The following is a 14,310-nucleotide window of genomic DNA, read 5'->3' as shown; positions in this document are numbered from 1 at the left end:
GTTACTTATAATTCCTATATATCTAAAACGAATAGTAAACAATTCCAAATCATGCTTAAAAACATACTATCTAGGAATAAGAATAAGAAATCCTAACCAATCCTAACCAAACTAATCCTAACCAAATTCCAAATTAACAACATTTATACATAGATTATGTGTCGAAAATCTCAAAACTATGCTAATTGTCAAACAAGGATTGTCTGCTTCACGCGCGAACAGTAATAAAATTACTACGTATAAGTGACGCTTCTTCCATGACATGAATGGATATTAAGCACTCGAAGAACGCATAGTTTGTCTACAACTCACTGTTAAGATTCATGTTACAAATTCAGCCGGTTGATCCAGCGGGGCGGTAAAAGAGTACGATATCGGTCGAGAATACACGAGCAACGTGAAAAATTTATAAATCCATAGTGTCGGTTACACGAATGGATTCCGAACAATACATATCAAACGCCATATCGTATGAAAGATTCATCGAGTTCTCGCTTTCGAACGACTCAAATGAAAATCAAATAGAGATAAATAAAAAAGACAGAAAAAAATAGTAGAGTCGATTTTTCGAAAGGTCGAAAACGAAACATATAGGTATGGATATTCCTTTCATACGTAATCGAGGCATCACTATTATATGCGACTGACACGCGATTAATCTTTTACGTACACAGGCATCTACTGCGCATTATAAAATGCATATACTGTCTTGGAAAACCGATAATTCATTTACATATAATTAATACATTTACACATAATGATATGTAAGTACATATACGAAAACATAGCACTCGTACAGAACGATATGATTCGTCAAGATTTACGAGTAGTTAATAATTCGAATTCATTTCGCTTCTCGTTTCGTAATTGGTTAGGTTTAAAAACTGTGTTAGATTTCCACCAATAGAGTCTTAGAAGAGAATAATAGCAACAAACATGGCGGATAATGAAGAAGAAGAATATAGTAAACGAGTTCCCAATCTCCGAAATGGACTTGAGAATGTCTCCAAGTACGCTAACCTAAAACATCGATTATTTAAAAAACTACTTATCGGATGAAGATGACCCTTATATAAATAAACATGACAAATGGTAGAGAATGTTACGTAGAAAACGTTACCTTGATATCATAATTCGATCCTGAGTTATTAAATGGTCACTTTTTCCACGAGACGACTGCTCGAACTCGGTTCTCCTGGTCTCTCTCGAGGGAACGCGCGCACACGTCAAAACTACTCGAACGCATATTCTATTATAGCTTTATGTACAACTAATTCACTACAAAATGTCACTTTTTACATTTCTCTTTATCACTTATCAATACCTATTAGTTATCAATCGATTAACTAAACCCAATTAGTCGTAATCTAGAAACTACACGATAAACTAGATCGAAAAAGTTAAGATGGCTATCGTATGATGCTTCTGTAAGTTACTTGATATTCGATTTCCCACTGCTATTAATCGATAACTAGCAAAGGATGTAAGGTCGATGCGCGAGATGTATCGATTCTCGTATTCATGCAATACCATATGCAATACAGAGCGGCTTGCAACACTGATTGCTTTTGACAGATAGCTTATACGATATTGGAATAATAAAAAAGAATTGTCGTGAATATTGAATATTATTCGATCTTACGTGTGAAACAATACCAACAATTCCATGCAATGTTGTCAAGCTTATTGTTTCGCAGTTGCAGAATCCGGCGGGTTTCGATCGATTTTCTAATATTCACTATCGATAATCTTCGATGTGATGTTTTCAGCAATAACATACGGTATGTATAACACCACACGTTTCCCTTTATCTCTTTTTATGTTGTTTACTCGGTACATTAGCCATTATTCCTGCATAAATGCGTGTTAACTGTCTCTTAATCTATCCACCATTTCTTCGTAACCTCAAACGTGATTTACGAGCAGAAAGGATGGTATAAATCATAAATATGATACAGCAATGATTTACTGAGTTGAATAAGGGAAGGTAAATTATTATAAGTATAATAAGGTATATTTTTAAACTGAATTGATAAATGTAATGTAATTGTTTTTTAGCGACAATCTAACCTAGTAGATACACTCAATTTTCTCATTTAAGAGGTTAGTGTAACTTTCTATTTTCTAGTATCTCAAAATTTCAAATATTGTACGCTAGATTATGTTTCTCTAGATCTTGATCACATGGTTTTATTTACAGTTTCCGGCTCGACTCGTTCGACAGAGAATAAACGCGTGACGTTTTTGTTAATCTTCGAAAGTGACTCATCATAGAAACGATTTCAACATTTGATAGAAGATTTTGAAGCGGATCCTGACGTACCATTAGATCCACGAAGAACGCGCCACGCCCTGCTTTCGACGTTGCCGTGTCCGCGATGGACGGCCCGCATAATGAGAAACACGAATCAGTGGCCTCATCGTTCTCCCGTATCTTTAGTCGCGTGCGCTGCGACTCCGTGCGCGTTTGCCTTTGCTTATCGCGTTCTTGCGCAGCTTTAATTAGCTAGCCGCCATCTCTTGGTCGCTATGCTACTTCTACGTACTTGCTTGTTCCTTTTATTTCTTTTGCAGTCATATATCTTCGCTCATAACCATAAAGATGGTACGGCGACGCTTCGAAGCATATATCAACAAAACACGTGCGAATTAGATGGACCATAGAATGTGCTTGTTAAGATACCAACGCAGTTAAAAGACATACACACAGGTTTCGTCATTTCGTAATACTGTTATTACACAATCAGTATCGGATTCTAAAATTAAATCAGCTCTCATCCCAGATTTGTCACGTGTAAATTGTCGTGTAAACCGAAGTAACAAAGTTAAGCATGTCGCGTTTGAATCATTTGGAAATTTAAAATAACGAAAGATTACTTTAAACAGAATCCTGATAGCAGTGTTAAGGAGATTAAGGAGGTTACTTTAAAAGCGTGCACTACAGCAGCGACAACGACGACGAAGAACAAAGGAGAGCATTGCTTATGCAGGGGAAAGAAGGAAAAGGAGGGGACATGCCATAAGCTGCGTACCCGCGGCACGCCATCTACATCGGCTTTGTGTATTTCATGGTTGCGCAATAGCGCGCGACTCGAGAAAGCCGAGCGCGCGACGCACGCTGGCATTTTTGCTTTTGTACGTCGGTCATAGGGTTGCGCACAACACTTCGTCCAACAATTGATTGCGCTTCAAAGAGAGGCGAAACTCGAATCGGACGGCGAAAAGGGAGAAGGGGAAAAGTGAAGTCGTAAAAGAGGGTACGCAACACCCATCCCGCGACAAACTGTACCGAACAAGGGCACAGAAGGCAAGAGAGACGGATTACCAACATTACAGTCAAACGGAGAACAAAGGGGGAAGGGTGTAAAGAGAGAATGGAGGGAGGACGGAAGACGCAGACAAAGAGACGAAGAAAGAGGAAAGGTGCATGCGATGAGAAAGGGTGGGGAAGAGGAAAGGAAAGGAAGATCGGTCTCTTGGTGCAGAGCGTAGTGGTTATAAAGAGAAGCGGCATCGCTGCACGGCTACTTGGCTCTCCAGGGCCAGGATATTTCAATACCGACGGTGGTCGGCCACCGCCGACGTGGCTACGAAGAGGGGAAATGCTTGTGACGATGTGCGCTTGTACATATATATATATAAATGTATATATGTAAATGGTGTATATATGTACTTCCCCTTGTACCCCTCACCCACGTGCCCGCCCTACGCGACAGCACATACGCGGTATATACGGCTTTACACACCCGTGGGCGTTAAAGAGAAAGAGAGAGAACGAGATATGACCGGTGGCACGGTAGCGCGCTCCGCTATTCGGGTTTCCTGCACGAGGGGAAGAGTGTGATGGGGAGGGAGAGAATTTGCTGTCTCTGTTTGAACATACACAGAGGGGGAAAGTTGCGGCAAAACGGAAAGGCTGTTGTCGAAGGGGAATACAGGGACGCGCGCGGCACGGCGATGGGGACCTCGAACTGAACCGTCGACCGACGATCGTCCGTGAGCCCGCCTTCTCGACGAGTCGAGGGGAACGGACGTGGGCTGTGCCACTCGTCGATTGGTCGCCGTGCTCAGCGGGGTTAGAAGCGTTGGTAGCGCCTCGAGAATCCCACCAATCGAGCGCCACTGTCGTGGCTTTTTTATCCTGCTATTTGCGCCGAAGGACGGAGAAGAGCAGAGGTTCCCCCATCTGGCTCTCTCACTCCTTTTGTATCCCTCTCCTTTTCCTTTGCTGAACCGCTCTCCCTATGTGTTCGTCGGCACGGAGAGGACACTCTCGTTTCGGGATCCGTTGAGGTTGCACACGTTTTCACGAACAGTGCCGCCGGTTTTACTGCGACGCGCTCTATTCTACGTTGATCGTACTCGATACCGTGTGTTATCATTCCGGCGAGTTTCCGATTTTTGCGAATAGTCCGTTCGAAAACGTCTGTTTATTATAAAAGCATCGTATGCGATGCCGTGCGGTAGTGTTATGTAGTGTGTGACAGTACGTCGCAAGAGGATACAGTGTTGCCAGATCGTGGGCGCGAATCGACACGGCAAAAGCGGTACCTTGATCGCTTGAAGCATCGTGATTAAATCACGCGTGTGTTTCTAGAAGGACACATCGATCGATTCGTTTTGTTTGTGATAACAAGTGATAAACGTAACGACGGCATAGTCGATTCTCGAGTTAATCGGGTAATACGCCAGTGACATTTGGTGCGGTGCTATCGACGAAATAGAGTTGGCAACGTTGCATCGACTGGTCTCTCACACAAATATACGCATACACGTACCTAGAAGGGAACTTGGGGTGGCTGGCTAGCAGGCAGGCGGCAGGCAGGCAAGCAGGCAGGCAGCTTTCTTGTTCCGAGGACGGCGCTCCTGGTCGCGCCGTCTCTCTTTTCTACCTCCATTGCGCTTGCTCTTCTCTCCCTCTTCTCCCCACCCTTCTCGTCCTCGGTCACTCAATCACACTCTCCTTCTTTTGCTTTCTCTATCTTTCTCTCTCCGTTGTATGCGCGGCGCACGTACCGTTGAGAGTTTCTCCCTTCCCCTTCTGATACTCTTTCTCTACCGTTACCCCCTCCCCTCCTAACCTCGAGCGGGTCGGGCGAGTCCACTAAGCTTGCGAGGGGAGTTCGGCAGACCTCGGCTCTAGTCGGCCTCGATCCGCAGAATGTGCTAGACGCTGTGAGTCGATCGCTCCAGTTTTTACATATTCGTATATAGACAGACTCAACGCCGTTCACGAGGCTTTAAAACGTCCTATTGCACTTCGTACACGGATCCACGAGTTTCCAGTGCCTATATCGACGTTAGTTTTCACCATCAGTTTCGGACGCACTCGATCAGCGTATATCCGTACGACGGCCATGTTTGGTGTTTACGAGGTGAGGGGGAATTGCTGACGTCACGAACCCCGATCTTGCACGAAGGGAGTAGCAGCACCAGCAGAAGCAGAAAACGTGTGTTGCCGGCCAACACCAGGCACCACTATAAGTCTCGATACCAATTCGGAGACGAGACACACAAGTCAAGCGTACTCGTATTCCTCGACAAATATCGTACGCAGATTTATCCGTAAGGTGAACACACGTAGAAGAAACTCGCGGCGCGCAAACTGTGCCGCTTGAAATTCCCTTCCCGATGGGACGTGCGTGTACGCCGACTTCGCTCGTGTTCGCCGGTCTTGCCGCGACTACTGGCCTTTCAAAAAACATCGGTCGCATTGCCGCCTCGCTGCTGAAATAGCAGCCACTCTAATCACCAGTCGGTCGACTCAGTCCCGATCAGTGCGAAAAACATCGAGCAATGCCGAGTCTTCTCGTATACGAGACAACACGTGTTTATTGTGTTTACACGGTGTGTCATCTCGATTAAATTAGAGCATCGTGGTCAGATTACGGCATAGGTACATATGGTGTTACGTTACTCAGTGTGGTTTTTTAGTGACACCCTCCACTCTCTTATTGGATATATTAACAGCTTTTATTACGGATCTAACGAACAAGGATTAAAAACATGGATCTAGGTGACAGAGTTTACGCCGCGGAACGGATTATAAAGAAGAGGGAAAAGCGGGTAAGAGAAATGCGAACCGTCACCAGCAGATAGCGCCACTACATGGAATCTGTTTGTCTACGCGTCGTTGCCGGTTCCTCCTCCCCTCTTCGTGATCTTTCTCTTTCCCACCTCTATCGTTTCGACAATTCTGCCCCTCCCGTTGCGATTTCTATCATGTACGATGGTCTCGATATCTCTCATCGAACTCGAACAGGCACGTTTTATTGGTACATTAACGTTTTATAGGAAATACTACGTTTATTTATTTCGTTATATTGTAAATATGCCTTTAAATATCTATGCATTACCGCGTGCCTTTTCGGGAAAAATAAATGTTATGATAATTTTCTTTTTCTTTTTAGTTTTTAATTTTCAAACTCATTATTCATTTAATTTATTCGAATTCTATTAATTGATACTTTTATTACAATTTACTACGATTTATTGAAACACTTAATGAAACTTTGTAATAAATGAAAGGATTACTAAATTTCTAATCAATTTGTGAAACTTATTGCTTGCTAATTAACCCAAACAATGTTTTCTTCTGAAAGATAAATGGGTCATAACTATATATGTAGCGTATAACACGTGATAGTAATTGAAAGTCTACAAATATACTTGAATTTTTGATTAACTTAATTTTACAAAAATTTTTTAATTCTCAGTTGACAATCGTTTCATTTCCTTATATCACGACTTATGATGGCACAAACTAAAATATCAGAATTTCATAACATTCAAAATTCGCGCCAGAGATATTATAACATGTTCGTAATCATATTCACACCATATGAAGGTGATTACACAACAGTCTATTATTCTTGTCCAAACTTACAAATTCAATATTTCAATTAAAAACGCGCTGACATTCAGGTTTCAAGTGGAGAATTCTCCAAATAATCTCGCATTAAACTTATAATAATATTGATTGATTTATTATTGCACCAATATCTGTGATATGGTTGTTTGAAAACGGTCGCGATTTATGCAAGAATTTATGCGTTTTTACCGTGGCGGTGATCTTCGGAGTAACGACATGGTCTCGGCTGGCAACGTTGTAAATCGACATAAAACACGCGAGATTTCTCAGCTGCGAGCGGCTCATGCGCGATAAAGCAACGTGTCCTATACCTGCACAGTTATGTCATTGTTTTCCAACTGTCAGACTAGCTGCGCACCTAGAGCGGTCGGCATGCTTTCGTTCGTTGGCCGACGGCCAATAGGTGAGCCGTATCAGCGGTTCTCGTGGAAGTCAACGCCGCCCGTTTTATCGACCGTACGCTCCTACGGAGATGGATTCGAAAATCCGTCGTTCCGACGCAGACGCGCGAAACGGATCTTTGCAATCGGCCACATTCTGACGTCGTGATCAACGATGACTGGCGCCAAGGGTCTTTTTATCGGTCGACGTATTCAAACAACCACTCATACATAATACATAACTATTATGTTTGTTATATAAAAATTCTATAAAAATAAGAAATTAAATTATGTATCAAATGTGTTCGTCATAAATTATGCCTGTATATAGTAAAACAAAGAGGATATAGTCGTAGTCATTGCAGATCTATTTTTTATCATTTTATGTGATATCGAAATTGTACAATTCTTAAAATTACGTAAAAATTAAAAATTTAATCATGTATCAAATATCCTTTTGCAAAATGATATCTGCATATAGTGTATTAATCCATTAAGAATAAAGTAGTGGGATAATGTAGGAAAATTGCGTAAACGTAATATTATTGAAAAAATAAGTTAAATAAATTATAAAGATTATCGTTTTACGAAAATATAATAAATATGGCGTTAACATCACGTTGATTTTTAATGAGTTATTAGAAAAATTGCGTATCAAGTACCCTCGTGACAAATTTTCATCTGCATATAGTACGTATGTTAATATGAAAAGGATAAAATCGTACATCGTAGTCATAGTCTTATCTCGATTTCTCATTGCGTCTATGTCATAGATCTGCAAGATTTGGAAGAGTGCAATGTGCATTGCACAATTCAGTAGAGATTGTAAAAATCTTCTGGTTTCTATTAAAACGCTTCTCTCTTTTTTCTTTTGGTAAAAGCGTCGTACCGGGAAATGGAGGGACGATTTAGGGGATGATGTTTCGTTAGGCTACTTCCAGATGGAGAAATGATACAATTCCCGCATCTTGGTTATCTTTCAATACATAATTCGTTAGGTTTATGAGTAATTCATTAGGGCATAATTTTGTTGATAGTATGATATTGGGTATTTTTATCTGATTTAAGTACTGATTATATTAATATCGTTCCTCTTGTATAAATATCATAAGCGATATATATGTGTATTATAGTAATTCATTGAATGTAAACTAATTTTATAGATGATGAATCAAGTTTAGGATACTACTTTTTGTTACTCTACATTCACGATCTTAACATAAAGAGAGTAATAATTTGTGCATATTAGTACTCCTTGGAGTTTCTTATAAACATTTATTTTACAATAGTTAGATTTCCATTCTTTATGCTTGCACATGTAATATAGCTGCAAAATATTACACTAAAAATACTGGTTTTTTTTTTGGAAGTACTTCGTGTAGCATTGATATAGATGAGCTTCTAAAAAATTTTAATTATTATTAAAAATATAACATAAAAATAATAACACGCCAATAAAGATACTTCATTTTTGAACTGCATAAAATTATTTAGTTAAATTTTCAATTAAAAATATCGGATCTGTATCTTCGTGAGGTGTATAATTGCCGGATTCACATCCGTATTTTATTCTTATAGTTATGAATTATTTGTCATAAGTAAATGATTTCTGTTTCTGCCAGGGCAAAGTAGAGTACTTCGTAAAATGGAAAGGATGGAGCAAAAAGTAAGTTAAAAGTACAATTGATAAAGTTGTTAACAGGTTCATTATCATTAACAGATTATGAATATAAGCGTTTTCACTTTTTACAGACACAACACATGGGAACCCGAAGAAAACATTTTAGACGTCAGGTTAATTGAATTATACGAAGAAAGTCAAAAAGGTGGAGATGTGACTGCAAGGAGACCTAGGCGGAGGGATACTAGATATAACGTAAGTAATTTATTCGTATTCGCAATTCATGTTCGCAAAATATATGATAATATATTACTGTGTACTGTAGTACATACTGCATATTTTCTAATTCAAATTTTCAAATTTAAATTATTGACATTACATTTAAATGCGTTTCTAATTAAATGTGTGGAAATGGAAATTATTAAAAATTAAGCTTTCATTCAATTATATTGAAACCTTTTTCATTCTTAGCAGTAAGATAATTATTGTATTTTCTTTTATAATTTTTAACGTAAAATTGTACAAATATTTCAATAAACTAAACCATTTTTATAATTCACAGGAACACGTTTTGGCTAACTTGGTCGTCGAGGAAGAGCCCGGCGGAGACGAGAGAGTTGGAGAAGATAGTCAAGACGAATCAACTATCGGTAGCACCTCCGCGCCTCGCCTAAATCCCGTTGCACCTGACGAAGATACGCTTCCGAGTTCCGTCGATGGGCACGAATCGCCAACAGCCCCAGAATTATCTGCATCCGCGTTCAGTGTTGATTCAGATTGTTCCAATAGTAGTATAGACAGTCCTCTACTGCCTAGGAGAGAACCGACTGGTACGAAAAGAAAGGCCGAGGTTCTCAGCAAAGAATCGGGAAAAATTGGTGTTACCATTACTACGAGCAGTCCAAGCAGTGGTAGTGGAAGTCCTCCTCCAAACAAAATACCTCGACTATTGCCCCTGAAGAGTAATCCAACGTCTCCCTCTTATCACGTAAGTATTCGTTCATTCCTCTTCTTCTCTTCGTCTTATGGAGTTTATCTATAGAGTTTGATCAGTGCTAATCTATATTTTGAATTTATAGATAGTTAACAAAGTGTTCAATTATATACAATGAATCACAGAAGTGTCCATAATTTCGAAATCTATCAAAAATTTGTAGCATATATTATAATAAGGACAAAAAATAATAAAATAAATAAGGAATACATTGAAATAAATTCTAAAATAATAAACATATGATTGTAAATACGTTGCAGAGTCACAAGGTAAACGGCAGGAGGCCGTCATCGTCAAGCGTGAAGTCGACACCGGAGGAACCGCTGCCAGCGGTGCCGACGACACCAGCTCCAGCGGTGCAAGAGAAAAAGCGTGCCGAAGCTGACGTGCCTCACGGTCCTCCACCCTCGCTGCCGCGTGCACCGCCAGCACCTCTCTCCCCTCAGATAGACACGCCTTTGGAACAGCCTACCAAAAAGAGGCACTTGTCTGAGCAAAAACAAGAGAAGTCGAACGGAGCTGTGACAGTAGACGCGAACGGTCACAAGTCACCTAGCCCTACGGATTCATATACAAACAACAACAGGTTACCGACCGTCGTCAATGGGCATCATAGTCATAACAATAGCAACAATCATAACAACAGTAATAGCAACAATAGCAATACATCGAGCGTGAAGCAAACGGAAATCTCGAAGACCGACATGTATGTCCCTCTTTCAAGTCCTGGTACGGATTACTGGCACGCGCGGAATCCAGTTGCCGATCAGGTGTTCATTACAGACGTGACGGTAAATTTGAAGACCGTTACCATCAGGGAGTGCAAGACTGAAAAAGGATTCTTCCGGGAAAGGGATCCAAAGAGCGATATCTATTAACGATCTTTAAATAAGGACGCTTTAATGCGAATTTCTAATACTGAACCAGCTTGTAAATATAAATTATTTTCACACGTTGAAGTGTAGAGTCGAAAATACTGAACACACACATATATATATACGTATATGTATACTTATATTATATGTCGGAGATGAAAGGACACCGGAGCCTTCCCTCTGGAACTTCGGGAAAATCCGTAAAATTGTAATTAAAGCTTACAGTTTGTGATTAAACAACTTACCGTCATTCTACCCAATTGTACTTGTTGGCGATCGGTTATAATAAACTTGGGCTCAAGGCGACCATCAGCCGCCAAATGTAGCCGCGGTCAACGGGACGGGCACTTCTGACAAAGGTACGGAGGGATAGTATGACCCTCATTAAAAAAATACCCTTAGAGGTACCTGACAGTACAACATGCCAACAGTTCCTTCGGACAATGAATACCGGATGTTGAGGCACTTACATAGCACAAATCCAGTTAGCCCGAAGATCCGCTATAAAACCTGGGTTTTTTCGGTAATTAAGATTCTTCAAACGGACAAGCAGTCTTTGCCCCAAATTGGCCAATTGACAGCGACGTCAATTTCGCTTACTTTCGGAACGAGGGCTATACTCGACGAATCCGATGAACTCGTGTCCGTGGACACATCCCATCATAGCTTTCCTCAGTGGCATCATCGGGACGAAAATTCATTCTTTCTTGAGATCTGATCGACGAAGGGAGTAGCGTCTTACGATCGATGAGTGGTACACGTTTCAGTTAGAGCAAGTATATCTATTCTCCCGTTGACCGTGGATTCGTTATCGAACCAACGTCGCTAGTATCGCAAGTGCCCAACCACCGCGGTTGATCGTCAAATCGGTAGTATTACCAGGCCGTACCTTTGTTATAACCCCGTGATGGCCCATTCCAAGATCTAGCAAACGCCCACAACTCTATTCCTGACGCTTCTCCGACATATATATATAAGGACTTTTTCTAAAAAAGTAAAACGGACTCTTTTTTGGTGATTGCGAAGAGGATGGTCGAGGTTATGTGTAATTACAAAGAAATTGTTCAACTCGCAGTTTCCTAGAACAAGATGTTACGTGAACCTAAAATTGGACGTGGATTTGATTGGGGACAAAAATTCGAACGGTCAGTTCCGGCGTGTCGAATAGAAAATTATCGTGTAAGTCGACGGATAAAAGATAATAAGACTATCGTTATGCGACAAATAAACGCGAAAGAACAATGGTACACGAGTCACTGTCACATCGTGGCATACACTTGTACATTTTAAAGACGCTTGATAGACCGTAAACTCTGTGTACGAAAATCAGACAAAAAAGAAAATGCAAAAAGATCTGAAAGAAACATTTTAGAGGATAAATAACATTTTCTCATTGATTGCATTTCCGCTTGTATTAGAATTCTGCAGAAAAAAAAAAAAGGATAAAGAATGGTGGAATACCATTGTAAATTAGTTAATTTCAAATTTTAATATGATAAAATAGTACAGATCTGGAAAGAAATATTTTTCTAATTCATTTTTAGAATAATCAAAGCAGCTTCGTAGAAGCGTTTTAAGAAAATACGAAAAAAATGAATTTTCGAGTATATAGAAACAAAAGTAACAAAAAAGGAACTAATGTTATCTTGATGACGTATTTCTCAGCATTATGATATTATATTGTATTTAACTGATGAATATCACACTCATTTCTTTTTCTCTTTTTCTTAGCGAGTAATATTTTGTCACAAGAAGAAATGAAAAGAGGTGTACCATTCGTTCGTAGATTTTAGATTTGTTTAGAGGCACGAACGCATTATTGATTTTTTTTTTTTTTTTTTTTTTCAAGTTGTTATAGCATCACACTCACACAAACAGACCTACACACACGTACACATACAGTTCAATGCACAGTGACAAACAAGCTGAAAAAGGGAAGCAAAACGATGTACGTTATCAACAACGTAGTACATGATAACTTCATAATCTATATAACATGTTTTATATCGGTTGTCGGTGTTTTTGTTACGAATCGATTAAGTATTGTTTAAACGTGTTAGATGTTGCATTTTTTTTTTATACCTTCAAAGGTATCTTTTCTTTCATTTCCCTTTTTTTTCCATTTGAATTTAAGGACTGACTGCGTATTATACGTTTTCATACACGCGACATTTAATTCCAACCATATATATATATATATATATATATATATATATATATATATATATATACTTACGAATATGTATTTCGAGAAATATTTATGCATATCCTTGAGAGAGCGCCATTTTATTTTTTTAAGATGGGTTGTCGACGTGTATTCACCAAATAGGAATGTTCCTACCTCGAAAACGGTCATCTTGAACAGAGAATCGAGTACAACCAAATTCTAACGATCTTCTATCCAAACAATGTAATTAATTAATTAATGTCGTTAAACTTCCTCAAAGATTGACTCTATTCTCTTCCTTTTATTTTATTTTATTTTATTTTATCTTTCTTTCTCTTTTTAACTTCCGCTGCACCGTACATTTGGCGCCGCGTGTGCACCAATTTCGGAACCAGTAAATTCGTGATACAGTTAATTGTATAAGCGTAAATCTTAAAAGGAAAAAAAATACATATACGTTGCTTATTTATTCTAACTAATATAAAGGAAGAAAAGTTTTTTTTTTTGGTTTTTACATTCTTAGTATAGTATTAGAGACTATGCGCGCGATACGTCCCATTTTACGAGGAAAGGAAAAATTTTCTTCTCTGTCGTACATTAAAATTGATTAACTATATAATTTAAAATGATAAATCGACGATACATTAGTAATAGATGTTTAATATTTCTTCTATTTTTTTCCCGATTGACTATGTACGATCTATTTCCAAGCGAGAAGCAGAATTGTAACGGTTTATCTTTTTAAACGAGAAAAAAGAATGGGACTATTTGTGCGCAGTTAGGTCGCGCGATTTCTTGCAATTCGCGTTTGCAAGGAATTTTAAATACGCGTTTATTAAATTGTTGTGTAATGTAAACCAATACACTCTGTATATTGAGAGAGAAATATTCTGTAAAAATTGTAAATAGTTGAACACTTACAATTCTATGATAACGGAGCGATTTTAGAGCGAGAGTGAGAATGAAACAAAGGGAGAGAGAGAGAGAGAGAGAGAGAACGCGTAGCTTTAGACCTTTCAGTTTATCATAATTGTAAATAGAAAAACGGAAAGCAAGAAACCCCTTTAAGTTGTAAATGTAAGAATCGCAGAACTGCTGATCTAGGAGAAAAATCCTTTTTAGCTTTAGAGACTTTGAGATAGACTGTGCGCGTACCTTCAATATTGTTTCTGTACTTATAGAAATATTCAGATTCTACTTATAACGATTTAAAAAAAAAAAAAAAAGATGAAGTCAACACAGATACACACACACCGACACAAGGAAAAAATGTGAAAAGATAACCCAGCGATTACGCAGGCATATACGATATGAACCCCGGTAGTACCAAATTTAAACGGTAATTTTAGTTCTGTCTGGTACAGATTCCTTATATTTCAATAAAATCTTTATTTGAATCTTT

The 14,310-nt window shown here is 39.0% G+C and overlaps 1 protein-coding gene and 1 long non-coding RNA gene across 2 annotated transcripts in view; one reads left to right on the top strand and one right to left on the bottom strand.

Annotated features, from left to right (window-relative positions):
* LOC126864463 (uncharacterized) overlaps positions 1-2,317 on the bottom strand; it is a 62,911-nt gene extending 60,594 nt beyond the window's left edge. Inside the window, exon 1 of the long non-coding RNA XR_007689183.1 lies at positions 1,121-2,317. This is a non-coding gene — a long non-coding RNA (uncharacterized LOC126864463). The remainder of the gene's footprint in view (positions 1-1,120) is intronic.
* Positions 2,318-2,337: 20 nt separating this feature from the next.
* Positions 2,338-14,310, top strand: LOC126864450 (polycomb group protein Pc). The gene is made up of 6 exons (XM_050615818.1): positions 2,338-2,710; positions 2,887-6,066; positions 8,874-8,917; positions 9,004-9,127; positions 9,435-9,860; positions 10,127-14,310. The coding sequence occupies exons 2-6, from the start codon at positions 6,007-6,009 to the stop codon at positions 10,742-10,744; spliced, it is 1,272 nt and encodes a 423-aa protein (XP_050471775.1). The 5' UTR covers positions 2,338-2,710; positions 2,887-6,006; the 3' UTR covers positions 10,745-14,310.

The sequence above is a fragment of the Bombus huntii genome, chromosome 4, assembly GCF_024542735.1.
Source record: "Bombus huntii isolate Logan2020A chromosome 4, iyBomHunt1.1, whole genome shotgun sequence".
Classification (NCBI taxonomy): domain Eukaryota; kingdom Metazoa; phylum Arthropoda; class Insecta; order Hymenoptera; family Apidae; genus Bombus; species Bombus huntii.
Note: the sequence above shows the minus strand (reverse complement) of the source record. Positions and strands in the feature narration are given on the sequence as shown.

Bases quoted from the DNA above. Each gene is read 5' to 3' on its own strand.
- LOC126864450 (XM_050615818.1), top strand. From the start codon at position 6,007: ATGGATCTAGGTGACAGAGTTTACGCCGCGGAACGGATTATAAAGAAG. The intron at 6,067-8,873 runs GTAAGAGAAATG...TGTTTCTGCCAG, and splicing joins TAAAGAAGAGGGAAAAGCGG to GGCAAAGTAGAGTACTTCGT. The intron at 8,918-9,003 runs GTAAGTTAAAAG...CACTTTTTACAG, and splicing joins TGGAAAGGATGGAGCAAAAA to ACACAACACATGGGAACCCG.